This window comes from Sorex fumeus, unplaced genomic scaffold (assembly GCF_029834395.1).
Source record: "Sorex fumeus unplaced genomic scaffold, SorFum_2.1 ptg000195l, whole genome shotgun sequence".
Lineage (NCBI taxonomy): Eukaryota > Metazoa > Chordata > Mammalia > Eulipotyphla > Soricidae > Sorex > Sorex fumeus.
The window spans coordinates 1,072,876-1,086,100 of NW_026606252.1; the positions used below are offsets into that span (position 1 = coordinate 1,072,876).

The following is a 13,225-nucleotide window of genomic DNA, read 5'->3' on the forward strand; positions in this document are numbered from 1 at the left end:
GCAGGAGTCAGCCTGAGAATCACCGGGCGGGACCCCAAAAAAGTAAAAAAGAAAAGAGCTCCCAACCTCAAGCTTTATTTTCTATTTTGTACGGGGAGGATTAGCACGATAAATAGGTTTGATCTGCTAGATTTCTCGGGGAAATACAACTGGAAGAAAAGTTACTGAGGGACCGGAGGGATAGCACAGCGGGGAAGGCGTTTGCCTTGCATGAGACGGACCCAGGTTCGATCCCCGGCATCCCATAGGGTCCCCCGAGCACCGCCAGGAGTGATTCCTGAGTGCAGAGCCAGGAGTCAGCCTGAGCATCGCTGGGTGGGACCAAAAAAGACACACAGAAAGAAAGAAAGAAAGAAAGAAAGAAAGAGGGAGGGAGGGAGGGAGGGAGGGAGGGAGGGAGGGAGGGAGGGAAGGAAGGAAGGAAGGAAAGAAGGAAGGAAGGAAGGAAGGAAGGAAGGAAGGAAGGAAGGAAGGAAGGAAGGAAGGAGAAGGAAGGAAGAAAGAAAGAAAGAAAGAAAGAAAGAAAGAAAGAAAGAAAGAAAGAGAGAGAGAGGGAGAGGGAGTGAGGGAGGGAGGGAGGGAGGGAGGGAGAGAGGGGAGAAGGAAGGAAGGAGAAGGAAGCAAGGAAGAAAGGAAGGAAAGAAAGAAAGAAAGAGAAGGAAGGAAGAAAGGAAGGAAGGAAGGAAGGAAGGAAGGAGAAGGAAGGAAGGAAGGAAGGAAAGAAAGAAAGAAAGAAAGAAAGAAAGAAAGAAAGAAAGAAAGAAAGAAAGGAGAAGGAAGGAAGGAAGGAAGGAAGGAAGGAAGGAAGGAAGGAGGGAGGGAGGGAGGGAGGGAGGAAGGAAGGAAGGAAGGAAGGAGAAGGAAGCAAGGAAGGAAGGAAGGAAAGAAAGAGAAAGAAGGAAAGAAAGAAAGAAAGAAAGAAAGAAAGAAAGAATGATAGATAGATAGAAAGAAAGAAGGGTTTTTGTAGGGGAGCAACAGCACAGCAGGGAGGGCATTGGCCTTGCACATGGCCGACCTGGATTCGATCCCCGGCATCCCCTAGGGTCCCCCGAGCACCGCCAGGAGTGATTCCTGAGTGCAGAGCCAGGAGGAACCCCTTTGCATTACTGGGTGGGACCCAAAAAGCAAATCATAATCATAATCATAGAAATGAGGTCCCCAATCCCAAGCCCCCGCACTAGGTCATCTTCGGCTGCACACTCCTGCCCAACTCCAGGGGCGCCAAACAGACTCTGGCACACTCAAAGGTGAGCGACTGCAAGGGGGCTGTGACTTCATGGGGTGCTGGGGTCTTGACTTTGTGGGGAGACCCCCCTTCGTTCGCTGCCCACCCCCTTGGCCTGAGAGACGCCTTAAAGGACCACAAGGCATCAGGATCCATCCCGGGCTCCGGGCTCCCGTGACCCAGATGAACCCAAACTGGGCAAACAGACATCAAGCGAGCCGAAAGGGGACCGAGGGGCGCTTTGAAGCAGAGGCCAGGAGGGGCCACGCCCGGCCGGGTCTGCCAGTGTTTGCTTTGGAGGCCTCGAACCCTCAGATCCTCCCCACCTGGGCTGCCAGCGAGGGCCCTGGGTACCACCGACCGAGATTTCATCTTTCGCAAAAATCTCTCTGTTCTTCCTGCCGCCGACACGGCCCGACGCTCCGCCTTGGCCAGAAAAGAAGAAAAACACACAGAAAAGTGCTCTCCTGGGGGTGGGGTTTGGAGTCCTTCAGCGGCTTCTGTGGTGAGGGATCAAGGGTCTGTTTGTAGGGGTGCAGTTACTCCACGTCTCCCAATGCCAAAGCTCTGGCCGACTTCGGGGGGTGGCGTGGGCTTCAATGTGCGGGAGTCTTCTTGGCAGGGAAACCCGAGGAACCTTCCGGAAGCGGAACTTTGTGCTTTCTTCATTTTCTCTCTGTTGTTTTTTGTTTGTTTTTGTTTTTTTTTTGGTTTTTTTCTTTTCTTTTTTTTTTTTGCATCTTGGGTCCCACCCGGCGATGCCCAGGGCTGACTCCTGGCTCTGCACTCAGGGATCACTCCTGGCGGTGCTCAGGGGACCCTTGGGGATGCTGGGGGTCGAACCCGGGTCGGCCACATGCCAGGCCAACGCCCTCCCCGCTGTGCTATCACTCCGGCCCCCTCTCTCTGTTTTCATGGGGGGACATTGCGTATCCGTGTGGGGCTTGGTTTCCCCCCAATCAAGGGTCTGTTCTAGCCCCTTCTCAGGATAACAGTGAGGAGGAAATGGTTTGGGTGGGAACAGGCCAGTTCCTGAGGACGTGTCGCTCCTGTGTGACTCCTGTCTGCTTCTTGATTCCTCTAGCTCGAGGAGGGATGGGGCTTCTAGAAATTTCCATCCCTCTGGGTTCTTTCTCTTTCTCCCTTTCTCCCTCCCTCTCTCCCCTCCCTCCTTCCTTCTCGCTCTTATTATTATTATTATTACTATTTTTGCTTTTGGGGTCACACCTGCAATGCACAGGAGTTCCCTCCTGGCTCTGCACTCAGGAATCTCTCCTGACAGTGCTCGGGGGACCTTATGGGATGCTGGGAATCGAACCCGGGTTGGCTGCATGCAAGGCAAACGCCCTACCCGCTGTGCTATCGGTCTATGGCCATACCAACCTGAACATGCCCAATCTCGTCTGATTATTATTATTATTATTATTATTGTTGTTGTTGTTGTTGTTGGGCTGGAGTGATAGCATAACGGTAGGATGTTTGCCTTGCACGCAGCCAGCCCCGCCAAGCCGGGTTCGATTCCTCCGCCCCTCTCGGAGAGCCCCGGCAAGCTCCCGAGAGTATCTCGCCCGCACGGCAGAGCCTGGCAAGCTCCCCCGTGACGTATTCGAGATGCCAACACAGTAACAACAAGTCTCATGATGGAGACGTTCCTGGGCCCGCTCGAGCAAATCGACGATCAACGGGAGGACAGTGATTATTGTTGTTGCTATTTGTAAGTTCAAAAAGCGTGGGGCGTGTGACCCATGCATTTGTCATGCATGGGCCAAGAATCGCCTAGCCAGGCCAGCCAACGGTGATGAGTGAACGAGGGAACAAGGAACGGAGGAACAGGCCCCCAGGCTGGTTGCGTATCAGTGATCATTTATTTCTCTACGTTCTCTCCCTCTACGTGTCTCTTTCATCTTCATTATATAGAGACCGTGAAGAATGGGGGTCTCCAATGGAGACGTTACTGGGGGCCCGCTCGAGCAAATCGATGAACAACAGGAGGACCGTGACCGTGACCGTGAAGGATGGGGGTACACAGGGGGAGGGTTGAGCATCGCCATAACAACAAACAGAGGGAAAGCCCCTCCTTCAGGGGAAGTTCTAGGGAAACAACTCGAGCAGAGTCTCACCTCAGGGGTCAACACTCCAGATCACTAGGAGATGCGCTCAAGGGCGGGAGTCCATCCAGGGCGTGTTGCCTTTCTCCTTTCCTCAGCTGGTAAACCGTTGAAACAATCACAGTGGAATTCACTTCTTATATTTCTAGTCATTTTGTATAAAGGTAAAGGTAAAGGTAAAGGCCCTCCCCGCTGATCGTCGATTTGCTCGAGCGGGCCCAGTAACGTCTCCATTGGAGACTTGGTTGTTACTGTGTCTGGCATATCGAATACTCTCGGTAGCTTGCCGGGGCTCTCCGAGAGGGGCGGAGGAATCGAACTCGGGTCGGCCATGTTGGCCGCTTGTAAGGCGAACGCCCTACCCATAGTGGTTAGTCATTTTGTATGGACACAGAATAAGAGCTATATTAAGCTTTTTTTTTCCCTTTCTTTTTGGGTCACACCCGGCAATGCACAGGGGTTCCTCCTGGCTCTGCACTCAGGAATGACTCCATGGCGGTGCTCAGGGGACCCTATGGGATGCTGGGAATCGAACCCGGGTCAGGCCGCATACAAGGCAAATGTCCCTACCCCACTATGCTATCACTCCAGGCCCCCGCTATATTAAGCTTAAAGGTTGGTTCTTCCTGGGGACATCTCGCGTATATCCCAGACCACAGTCCTCAGGTCAGATTAGTCTTTCCTAACCCAGCAGGGTCCTTATCCAGCTACTTCTTTTTGGGTCATGACAATGTTTGTCCCATGACCGTGCTCTTTTTTTTTTCTTCTTTTTTTTGGGTCGCACCCAGCAATGCACTGGGGTTCTTCCTGGCTCTGCACTCAGGACTTACTCCTGGCGGTGCTCAGGGGACCATATGGGATGTTGGGAATCGAACCCGGGTCGGCCGCAGTGCAAGGCAAATGCCCTTCCTGCTGTGCTATCGCTCCAGCCCAATTATTATTATTATTATTATTATTTTAAAAAAATTTTATTAGTGAAACACCATGAGGTACAGTTATAGACCACAAATTTTTGTGCTTGGGTTTCAGTTATACAATAATTAATTATTATCATTATTATTATTATTGGTTTGGGGGTCATACCCCGCGGTGCTCAGGGCTGACTTCTGGCTCTGCGCTCAGGGATCACTCCTGGCAGTGCTTGGGGGACCCGATGGGATGCTGGGGATCGAACCCAGGTCGGTCGTGTGCCAGGCCAACGCCCTCCCCGCTGTGCTATCACTCCAGCCCCCTCTGATAATAACTCCATGTCCCCAAACCGGTGTGTCATGATCCGTATCTTGGAGACGCAAACACCCCCCCCCCCCCCGTGGACGCCTGCCTGAATCTCACAGAAACGCCACGGAGGCCTATTGGAGTGGACTGGACAGATCAGAGGCCACAACCGGTGTTTCAGCCCACCTGCAGGAAGGCAGGAAGAAACTAAGTACTAAGTCAAGCACCTGTGTGGAGAGAGAGTGTCGTTCTCACACCCTCCAGCAGAGGGGCTTCCCAGAAGGGCGGTCTGCTCTGGGTCACGAGCTGAGCCTTGGAGTGGAAACAGCCAGAGAGGTGGGTGGTCCGTGTAAAGAAAGTGTCACCCAGAGGCCCAAGAAACGTGGCAAAGGTCCCTGTGCTTCCTGTTGGCCTCAGACGTGTGGATATGAGAGAAAAAGCTTCAGGGTTCGAGGGCCGGAGGCAGCACAGGGAATAAAGCTGCCCTGGATCCGTCAGCCCAGGTTGTAGTCACTGGCAATCCACCGGGGAGCATCTGAGCACAGAGCCAGGAGTAAGTCCTGAGCACACCCCAAGTAAAAGAATGAAAAAAAAGCACTTGGGCCAAGGGCTGGAGTGATGGCACATGGGGGGAGGGCATTGGCCTGGCACGCGGCTGACCCAGGTTCGATCCCCGTCATCCCCCTAGGGTCCCCTGAGCACCACCAGGGAGTGATCCCTGAGTGCAGAGCCAGGAGTCAGCCCTGGGTGAGGCGATGAAGGACACGGTTCCTACAGTTCGCATGTGTGGTCAGACCGAAGGCCCAGCTCTCAGGAGGACCCAGGCAGGGGAGGCTGCCCAGGAAGATGCTCTCTGGCCGCCGTGGACGCTGAACGAGGCGCTTCCTGTGGAACCCAGAACCCTCGGGTGGAACCCCCGTCCCTGTGTGTGCTCGGCGTTGGGGGTTCCGTGGCTACTTCCCGCAGTAGCGGGGGGTTTATGGTGACATGAACAAACACAGGTGAGTAGGGGGGGTCCCACTTTTGAGCCCCCCAGTGTGGACAACCAGTGAAGGCCTAAACCAGGGGTCCCACGCATGGACCCAGCGTTATCCTGGCTCCCATTTTTCCATCCCCCAATGCCGCCATGTGTTTCTGAGGGGAGACCCCAAATTTGAAATCTGATGTCACTGTGGACGGGGTCCTCCCCTCCCCTCCCCGGAGGAGGTGACCACCGGGCTTGAGGGTGTCCAAGGAGCAATAAGGTCTCCCAAGGACCCCACGACTCTTGGGGGGGTGAGGGTGGAATTCTTCCCCCTCCGCTACTTAGCAGACTGAGGAGCACTGTTGGGTGAGTACCCTGTGGATAAACGGACCAGGGCTGGACAGACGGCACAGCGGGGAGGGCGCTGGCCTTGCAGGGGCCGACCCGGGTTCGATCCCCAGCATCCCCTAGGGTCCCCCGAGCACCGCCAGGAGGGATTCCTGAGCGCAGAGCCAGAAGCAACCCCAGGTATTGCTGGGTGAGCTCTCCCCGAACCCCCCTGCCAATAAACTCAGAATGATGCGTGAATTTTTCCCTGGTGCCCTGGATTCTCTCCCTCCCCTCCTTCCTCCCTCCCTCCCTCCCTCCCTCCCTTCCATCCTTCCCTCTTTCCCCTCCTTCCTTCCCCTTTCCTTTTTCATCTTCCTTCCTTCCTTCCTTCCTTCCTTCCTCCTTTCCCTCCCTCCCTCTTTCCCTCCCTCCTTCATTCCTTCCTTCTCTCTCCTTCCTCCCTCCCTCCCTCCTCCCTTCCTTCCTTCCTTCCTTCCTCCTTTCCCTTCCTCCCTCCCTCCCTCCTTCATTCCTTCCATTCCTCCCTCCTCCCTCCCTCTTTCCCTCTCTCCCTTCCTTCCTTCCTTCCTTCCTTCCTCCCTCCCTCCCTTCCTTCCTTCCTTCCTCCTTTCCCTTCCTCCCTCCCTCCCTCCTTCATTCCTTCCGTTCCTCCCTCCTCCCTCCCTCTTTCCCTCCCTCCCTCCCTCCCTTCCTTCCTTCCTTCCTTCCCTCCCTCCCTCCCTCCCTTCCATCCTTCCCTCTTTCCCCTCCTTCCTTCCCCTTTCCTTTTTCATCTTCCTTCCTTCCTTCCTTCCTTCCTTCCTTCCTTCTTCCTCCTTTCCCTCCCTCCCTCTTTCCCTCCCTCCTTCATTCCTTTCCTTCTCTCTCCTTCCTCCCTCCCTCCCTTCCTCCCTCCCTTCCTTCCTTCCTTCCTTCCTTCCTCCTTTCCCTTCCTCCCTCCCTCCCTCCTTCATTCCTTCCGTTCCCTCCCTCCTCCCTCCCTCTTTCCCTCCTTCCCTCCCTCCCTCCTCCCTCCCTCCCTCCCTCCCTCCCTCCCTTCCTTCCCTCCCTCCCTCCTCCCTCCCTCCCTCCCTCCTTCCCTCCTTCCTTCCTCCTCCGGGCACCATCCAAGCACCTGCCAGGGCTTGGCGCTAACCCACTCGGGGTCCCTGTCCCGATGCAATCGGCTCTGTGTGCCCCTCCCGCGCAGAGGTCATTGGCTCTACCGACCTGCTCACCCTGCTGGAGGATGCCACCTTCGCGGACTTCTTCAACACGTTTCTCTCGCTCCCGGTAAGTGCTCTCCCCGCAAGACCCCCACGCTCCAGCCCGACTTGGTTTGGGGGTTCGCCTCCCCCAGACCCAGACCACCCCCATTGGGGCCAGTAAATATGCGGACCGGAATCGCCTCCGAAATCTCCGGGCGCCTCAACCTGTTTGACCTCCAGACTCGGCCCGGGGCCTCCCGGCTTCTCATCACTCTCTCCCGGCCAAGGGCTCCACCTGGAACCCGGCACGGGGCCCTGAACCCGGCAGCTGCCCCTCTGCAGCCCCTGGCGGTGGCCTTACCCAACAACATGTTTTGGGAGGGGGGGATTAGCACGCCTGGCAGTGCTCAGGGCTGACTCCTGGATCAGTGCTCACGACTGACTCCCAGATCAGTGCTCAGGGATGGTGCATGAGTCAGTGCTCAGTGGTGACTCCTGAATCAGTACTCAGGGATGACTTCTGGTTCTGTGCTCAGGGCTCACTCCCGGCTGTATGCTAACTCCTGGCTCTGTGCTTAGGGCTGACTCCTGGCTCTGTGCTCAGGGATGACTCCAGGTTAGTGCTCATGGATGGCTCATGAGTCAGTGCCCAATGATGACTCCTCAATCAGTGTTCAGGATGACTCCTGGCTCTGTGCTCAGGGCTCACTCCTGGCTCTGTGATCAGGGCTCACTCCTGACTCTGTGTTCAGGGCTGACTCCTGGCTCTGTGCTCAAGACTGACTCCTGGCTCTGTGCTCAGGGCTGGCTCCCGGCTCTGTGCTCAGGGCTCACTCCTGGCTCTGCGCTCAGGGCTCATTCCTGGCTCTGTTCTCAGGGCTGACTCCAGGTTCTGCGTTCAAGGCTGACTCCTGGCTCTATGCTCAGGGCTGACTCCAGGCTCAGTGCTCAGGGCTCATTCCTAGCAGGAGGACCCCATGGGGTGCCCAGGATTGAACCCGGGTCAGCCGCATGCATGACAAGCCCCTTCCCTTGCTCTATCAGTCGGCCCTCAGCCCTTCACTTTAATTAAACCTCTACATCGGGGGGGGGGGGGGTGGGGATAAAGCTTCCCGTGTGCTCCAGTCACCTGCCTTCTGCATCCCGACTTCTAAGGGTCCCCCACCAAGGCAGCCATCAAGGAAGGTTGCGGGGGTGGCGTGAGGGTTCATGGTCTGTGCAACGCCTGTGGGTTCCGGGGCAGGGTCCGTGCCGTCCAGGCGCCCCTCCACGCCCCGAGGACCCCAGGCCCAGCCTTGGGCTGTTTCTTGGCTCTGCAGGTGTTTGGCCAGACCCCGTTTTACACGGTTGAACTGTCCCAGTGGAGCCTGTGGCCGGAAATCCCGCCCAACCTGGTGAGTGACAGGCTGGAGATTGGGCTGCGGGAACTGAGTGGGAAAGGAGGGGAGAGCTGGTGAGTGGACACAAGGGGGTGTCCAGCGGGCAGAGCAAAGGGCGTGGGGGGGCGCTAGGCAGATGGTTGGCCCGGCCACGTGGTGTCCACTTGACTGAGCCCATGAGTGGCAAAATGCAGGAAGGACCCAATGGGGCTGGGTTAGCTTCTATGCAAGTTGAGGGCTCTGTGTGTGTGTGGAAGGGGGGTCACTTTCTGATTATTTGCTTAAAGAAAATTGATTCTCCCTGGAACACGGACTTTTGTGGGTGAAAAGGGCCCGTGAGGCCACATAAGTTTGGGGACTTTGAGTCACGGTTGGCGGGACCTGATTGGTCTTCCTGCTATCTGCCATCTGGCCAATTAGGAATGCTCAGAGTCGGTATTGGAAGAATCCTCTCGTGCCCAGGGCCAACTCCTGGCTCTGGACTCAAGGGATCACTCCTGGCGCTGCTCGGGGGACCCCTATGGGATGCCGGGATCGAACCTGGGTCGGCTGTGTGCAAGGCAAACGCCCTCCACGCTGTGCTATCTGTCCAGTCCCATGACTCTTATTATTATTGTTGTTGTTAATATTATTATTTTGGCCTGTTGGGGTCCCACCTGGTGATGCTCAGGGCTGACTCCTGCTCTGCACTCAGGGATCACTCCTGGTGGTGCTTGGGGGACCCTATGGGATGCTGGGAATCGAACCCCTGTCAGCTGCGTGCAAGGCAAATGCCTTACCCGCTGTGCAATCGCTCCAGCCCCTATGGATGGATCAGATATTGATCAAGGTGCTGACTGGGTGATGGACCAGATATTATTTTATTATTATTATTATTATTTTGCTTTTTGGGTCCACCCGGCGATGCTCAGGGCTGACTCCCGGCTCTGCACTCAGGAATCACTCCTGGCAGTGCTCGGGGGACCCTATGGGATGCCGGGATCGAACCCGGGTCGGCTGCGTGCAAGGCAAACGCCCTCCCCGCTGTGCTATCGCTCCCGCCCCAAAACTGCATTTTCTTGTGGGGGGCGGAGGGGGTCAATCTTGTCTTCTTTGCTTCTAGACCTCCAAGTACAAAGGGCTGCTGATGTGGCTGGAAAAATACCGCTGCCTTTCTTCTGCAAGACGGATTTGTGTTTCCAGTACATTCTCTGCCAGGAGTTTATTGGCTTCATCAAGTCCCCGGAAGGAGGTCAGCCAGTGTGTGCGTGTGTGTGCGTGTGTGTGTGTGTGTGTGTGTGTGTGTGTGCATGTGAGCGAGTATGGTTGTGTGCACGCAAGCTCCCCTCGGGGCAGGAGTGTGACTCGGCTTGTGGAAGTCTTCTGAACACCCACACTCAGCATTCAGCAGGCAACACACCTTTCTAGACACAGTTACCTTTCTAGACACGGTTACCTGTGCATTTTTTTTTTTTTTGCTTTTTGGGTCACACTCGGTGATTCTCAGGGGTTGCTCCTGGCTTCGAACTCAGGGATCACTCCTGGCGGTGCTTGGGGACCCTATGGGATGCCGGGGATCGAACCCGGGTCGGCCGCGTGCAAGGCCAACGCCCTCCCCGCTGTGCGATCGCTCCAACCCCAGGCGACACACCTTTGATGAAAGAATGAAGGAACACGGGGCTGGAGCGATGGGACAACGGGGAGGGTTCTTGCTTGCTGCCCATGCGCTATTGACCCAGGTTCGATCCCCGGCATCTCATGTGACCGTCCCCCTGCCAGGAGAGATAGCTGAGCACAGAACCGGGAGTAAACCCTGAGCACAGTCAATGGTGGCCCCCAAATGAAAAACCAAAACCAAAAAGAATTGAGTGGACGCTGTGTCTTTTGGGGATAGTGTTGGTGACTTCTAGCTCCTATGGGCAAAGGAAGTGAAGCTTTCTTTGAGGGGGCCATACCCAGCAGTGCTCAGGGCTGACTCCCGGCTCTGTGCTCAGGGCTGACTCCTGGCTCTGTGCTCAGGGCTGACTCCTGGCTCTGTGCTCAGGCTGACTCCCGGCTCTGTGCTCAGGGCTGACTCCTGGCTCTGTGCTCAGGGCTGACTCCTGGCTCTATGCTCAGGGCTCACTCCGGGTGGTGCTCAAGGGAGCCTCTGGGATGCTGGAGATTGCATCCAGGGCTGCTATAACATGCTCAGTAAGCACCATTAGAGCAATGAGTGGATGAACAGTTTCACCACAGGGCAGTTAAGAGATGGAACCCCGTCAGCAAACGTGTGGAAACCAAATCCTGCCACACTCTCCTCCCTGCTCCATTCTAATGGGGAAATTATAGGATTAGGGGCTGGGTCGATAGCACAGCAGGGAGGGCATGTGCCTTGCATGCGGCCGACCCGGGTTCGATCCCCGGCATCCCATAGGGTCCCCCGAGCACGGCCAGGAGGGAGTCCTGAGTGCAGAGCCGGGAGTCAGCCCTGAGCATCGCCGGGTGGGACCCAAAAAGCAAAAAAAAAAATTATAGGATTATCGGGGCAGCCCCCCCCCTGCTGAGACTGGGCGGGGGTCCTGTTAAGATGAGGGGCTTTGGCTGGGGGGTCTGATCTGAGTTGTGCAGGGAAGGGGCTCCCGAGAAGCACCAGGACCCGGCCCGTCCGAGGAGCCCTGATCTCCCAGTGGGGTGCAGCTGTGAACCTGGGGACGCCCCTCCCCTCCCGCCCCGACCATCCTGCGAGGCCCCTCCCCTCTCGCCCCTCCCCCCAGCCAGCATGATGAAGTGGAAGAAGGCGGACCAGTGGCTGCTGCAGAAGTGCATCGGCAGCGTCCGCGGCATGTGGCGTTTCTTCAGCTACCTCAAGGGCAGTGCAGGTGGGGGTCACTCGCTCCTCACTGTCCCCGCGGCGGTGACCGCTGTATCCCCGATGCTGGGGGCCACGGCGTTATGCTGTCCTTTGGGCACCAGTCTCAGAACACTGGCGTCCACGTGTGGGTTCAGGCAAGAGGGATGAGTCCCTTGGGGTCCGAGTGATAGCACAGCGGGGAGGGCGTTGGACTGGCACGCGGCCGACCCGGGTTCGATCCCCGGTATCCCATAGGACTCCCCTGAGCACTGCCAGGGATGATTCCTGAATGCAGAGCCCAGAGCATCACTGGGTGTGACCCAAAGAGCCAAAATAAATAAATAAATAAATGAGGAAAATAGGAGGTGGGGGGCTGGAGCGATAGCACAGAGGACTGGAACGCAGCTGACCCAGGTTCAATCCTCGGTATCCCATAGGGTCCCCTGAGCACCGCCAGGGGTGATCCCTGAGTGCAGAGCCAGGAGTCAGCCCTGAGCATCGCCGGGTGTGGCCCAAAAAGCAAAATAAAATTTAAAAAATGAATTAAAAACGACTTTCCGGGGCCGGAGCGATAGCACAGGGGGGAGGGCATTGGCCTTGCACACTGCCAGCCCAGGTTCGATCCCCGACATCCCATAGGGTCCCCCCGAGCTCCGCCAGGAGTGATCCCTGAGTGCAGAGCCAGGAGTGAGCCCTGTGCGTTGCTGGGTGTGACCCAAAAAAGAAATTTAAAAAGAAAAAGAAGGAAAAGAAAAGAGTCTCATTTTATTTATTCATTGATTGCTCTAACAGTGCTTACTGAGCATCTATATGGCAGCCCGAATGCCTTTTTTTTTTCACTTTTTGGGTCACACCTGGCTATGCACAGGGGTTCCTCCTGGCTCTGCACTCAAGAGTCACTCCTGCTGGTGCTCAGGGGACCATATGGGATGCTGGGAATCGAACCCGGGTCGGCTGCGTGCAAGGCAAATGTCCTACCCACCGTGCTATCTCTCCAGCCCCCCGAATGCCTTTTTAATAAATGTCTTTTTTAAAATTATTTTTTGTATGGGGGGGGGGCTTACTCCTGGCTCTGTGCTCAGGGGACCAGACGCAGCGCTGGGGATCGAACTCAGGTCGGCCACCGGCCCTGGCCAGTGCCTGCCCCGCTGTCCCATCTCCCTGTGTGTCCCCGGTGCAGCGTCTGCGAGCGCAGGGCTGACCGTGGTGTCCGTCCCGTCTGCAGGGGAGGAACTGTGGGATTTCTGGATTCTCGCCGAGAAGATCCTGAGCGTGGACGAGATGGACCTGGACGCGAGAGACCACTACCTGTCCCTGCTCCTCATGCTGAAGGCCACCCACCTGCAGGAGGGCTCCCGGGTGGCCACGCTCTGCAACATGAACATCAGTAAGCCTGCATCCCGCCCAGCATCTCGGATGCGCCCGCGGTTGGTCCAGGCCACGCCCCCTTCTCTGATTGGCTGTTCCCTTCTCCCGGGATGCAGATTCGGTCCCTCAGCACTGAGCTGTCCGGGACTGACCCGCTCTCTTTAGCGCCAGATCTGCCTCTTCCGGGGATATTTCTGGAAAGAGTAGCTGACGATGGGGCTGGAGCGATTGCCCAGCGGGGAGGGAGTTGGCCTGGCACGAGGCTGACCCGGGTTCGATCCCCGGCACCCCCTAGGGTCCCCCGAGCAGCGCCAGGAGTGATTCCTGAGTGCATGAGCCAGGAGTCAGCCCTGAGCATCGCTAAGTGGGACCCAAAAAGCAAATATTAATAATAATAATAATTAATAAATTTAAAAATAAGGGGGCTGGAGGGATAGCCCAGCGGGGAGGGCGTTTGCCTGGCACGCGGCCGACCCAGGTTCAATCCCCAGCATCCCATAGGGTCCCCTGAGCTCCGACAGGAGTGATTCCTGAGTGCATGAGCCAGGAGTCAGCCCTGAGCATCGCTGGGTGGGACCCAAAAAGCAAATAATAATAATAATAATAATAATAA

At 56.5% G+C, this 13,225-nt stretch overlaps 1 protein-coding gene across 1 annotated transcript in view; it reads left to right on the forward strand.

The window, feature by feature from the left end:
* The first annotated feature begins 5,306 nt into the window (after positions 1 to 5,306).
* Positions 5,307 to 13,225, forward strand: part of RGSL1 (regulator of G protein signaling like 1) — a 37,389-nt gene continuing 29,470 nt past the window's right edge. The window contains 7 exon segments of the mRNA XM_056108156.1: positions 5,307 to 5,340; positions 7,056 to 7,138; positions 8,373 to 8,447; positions 9,535 to 9,577; positions 9,580 to 9,663; positions 11,168 to 11,272; positions 12,470 to 12,631. Coding sequence (XP_055964131.1) covers positions 5,307 to 5,340; positions 7,056 to 7,138; positions 8,373 to 8,447; positions 9,535 to 9,577; positions 9,580 to 9,663; positions 11,168 to 11,272; positions 12,470 to 12,631 — 586 coding nt within the window.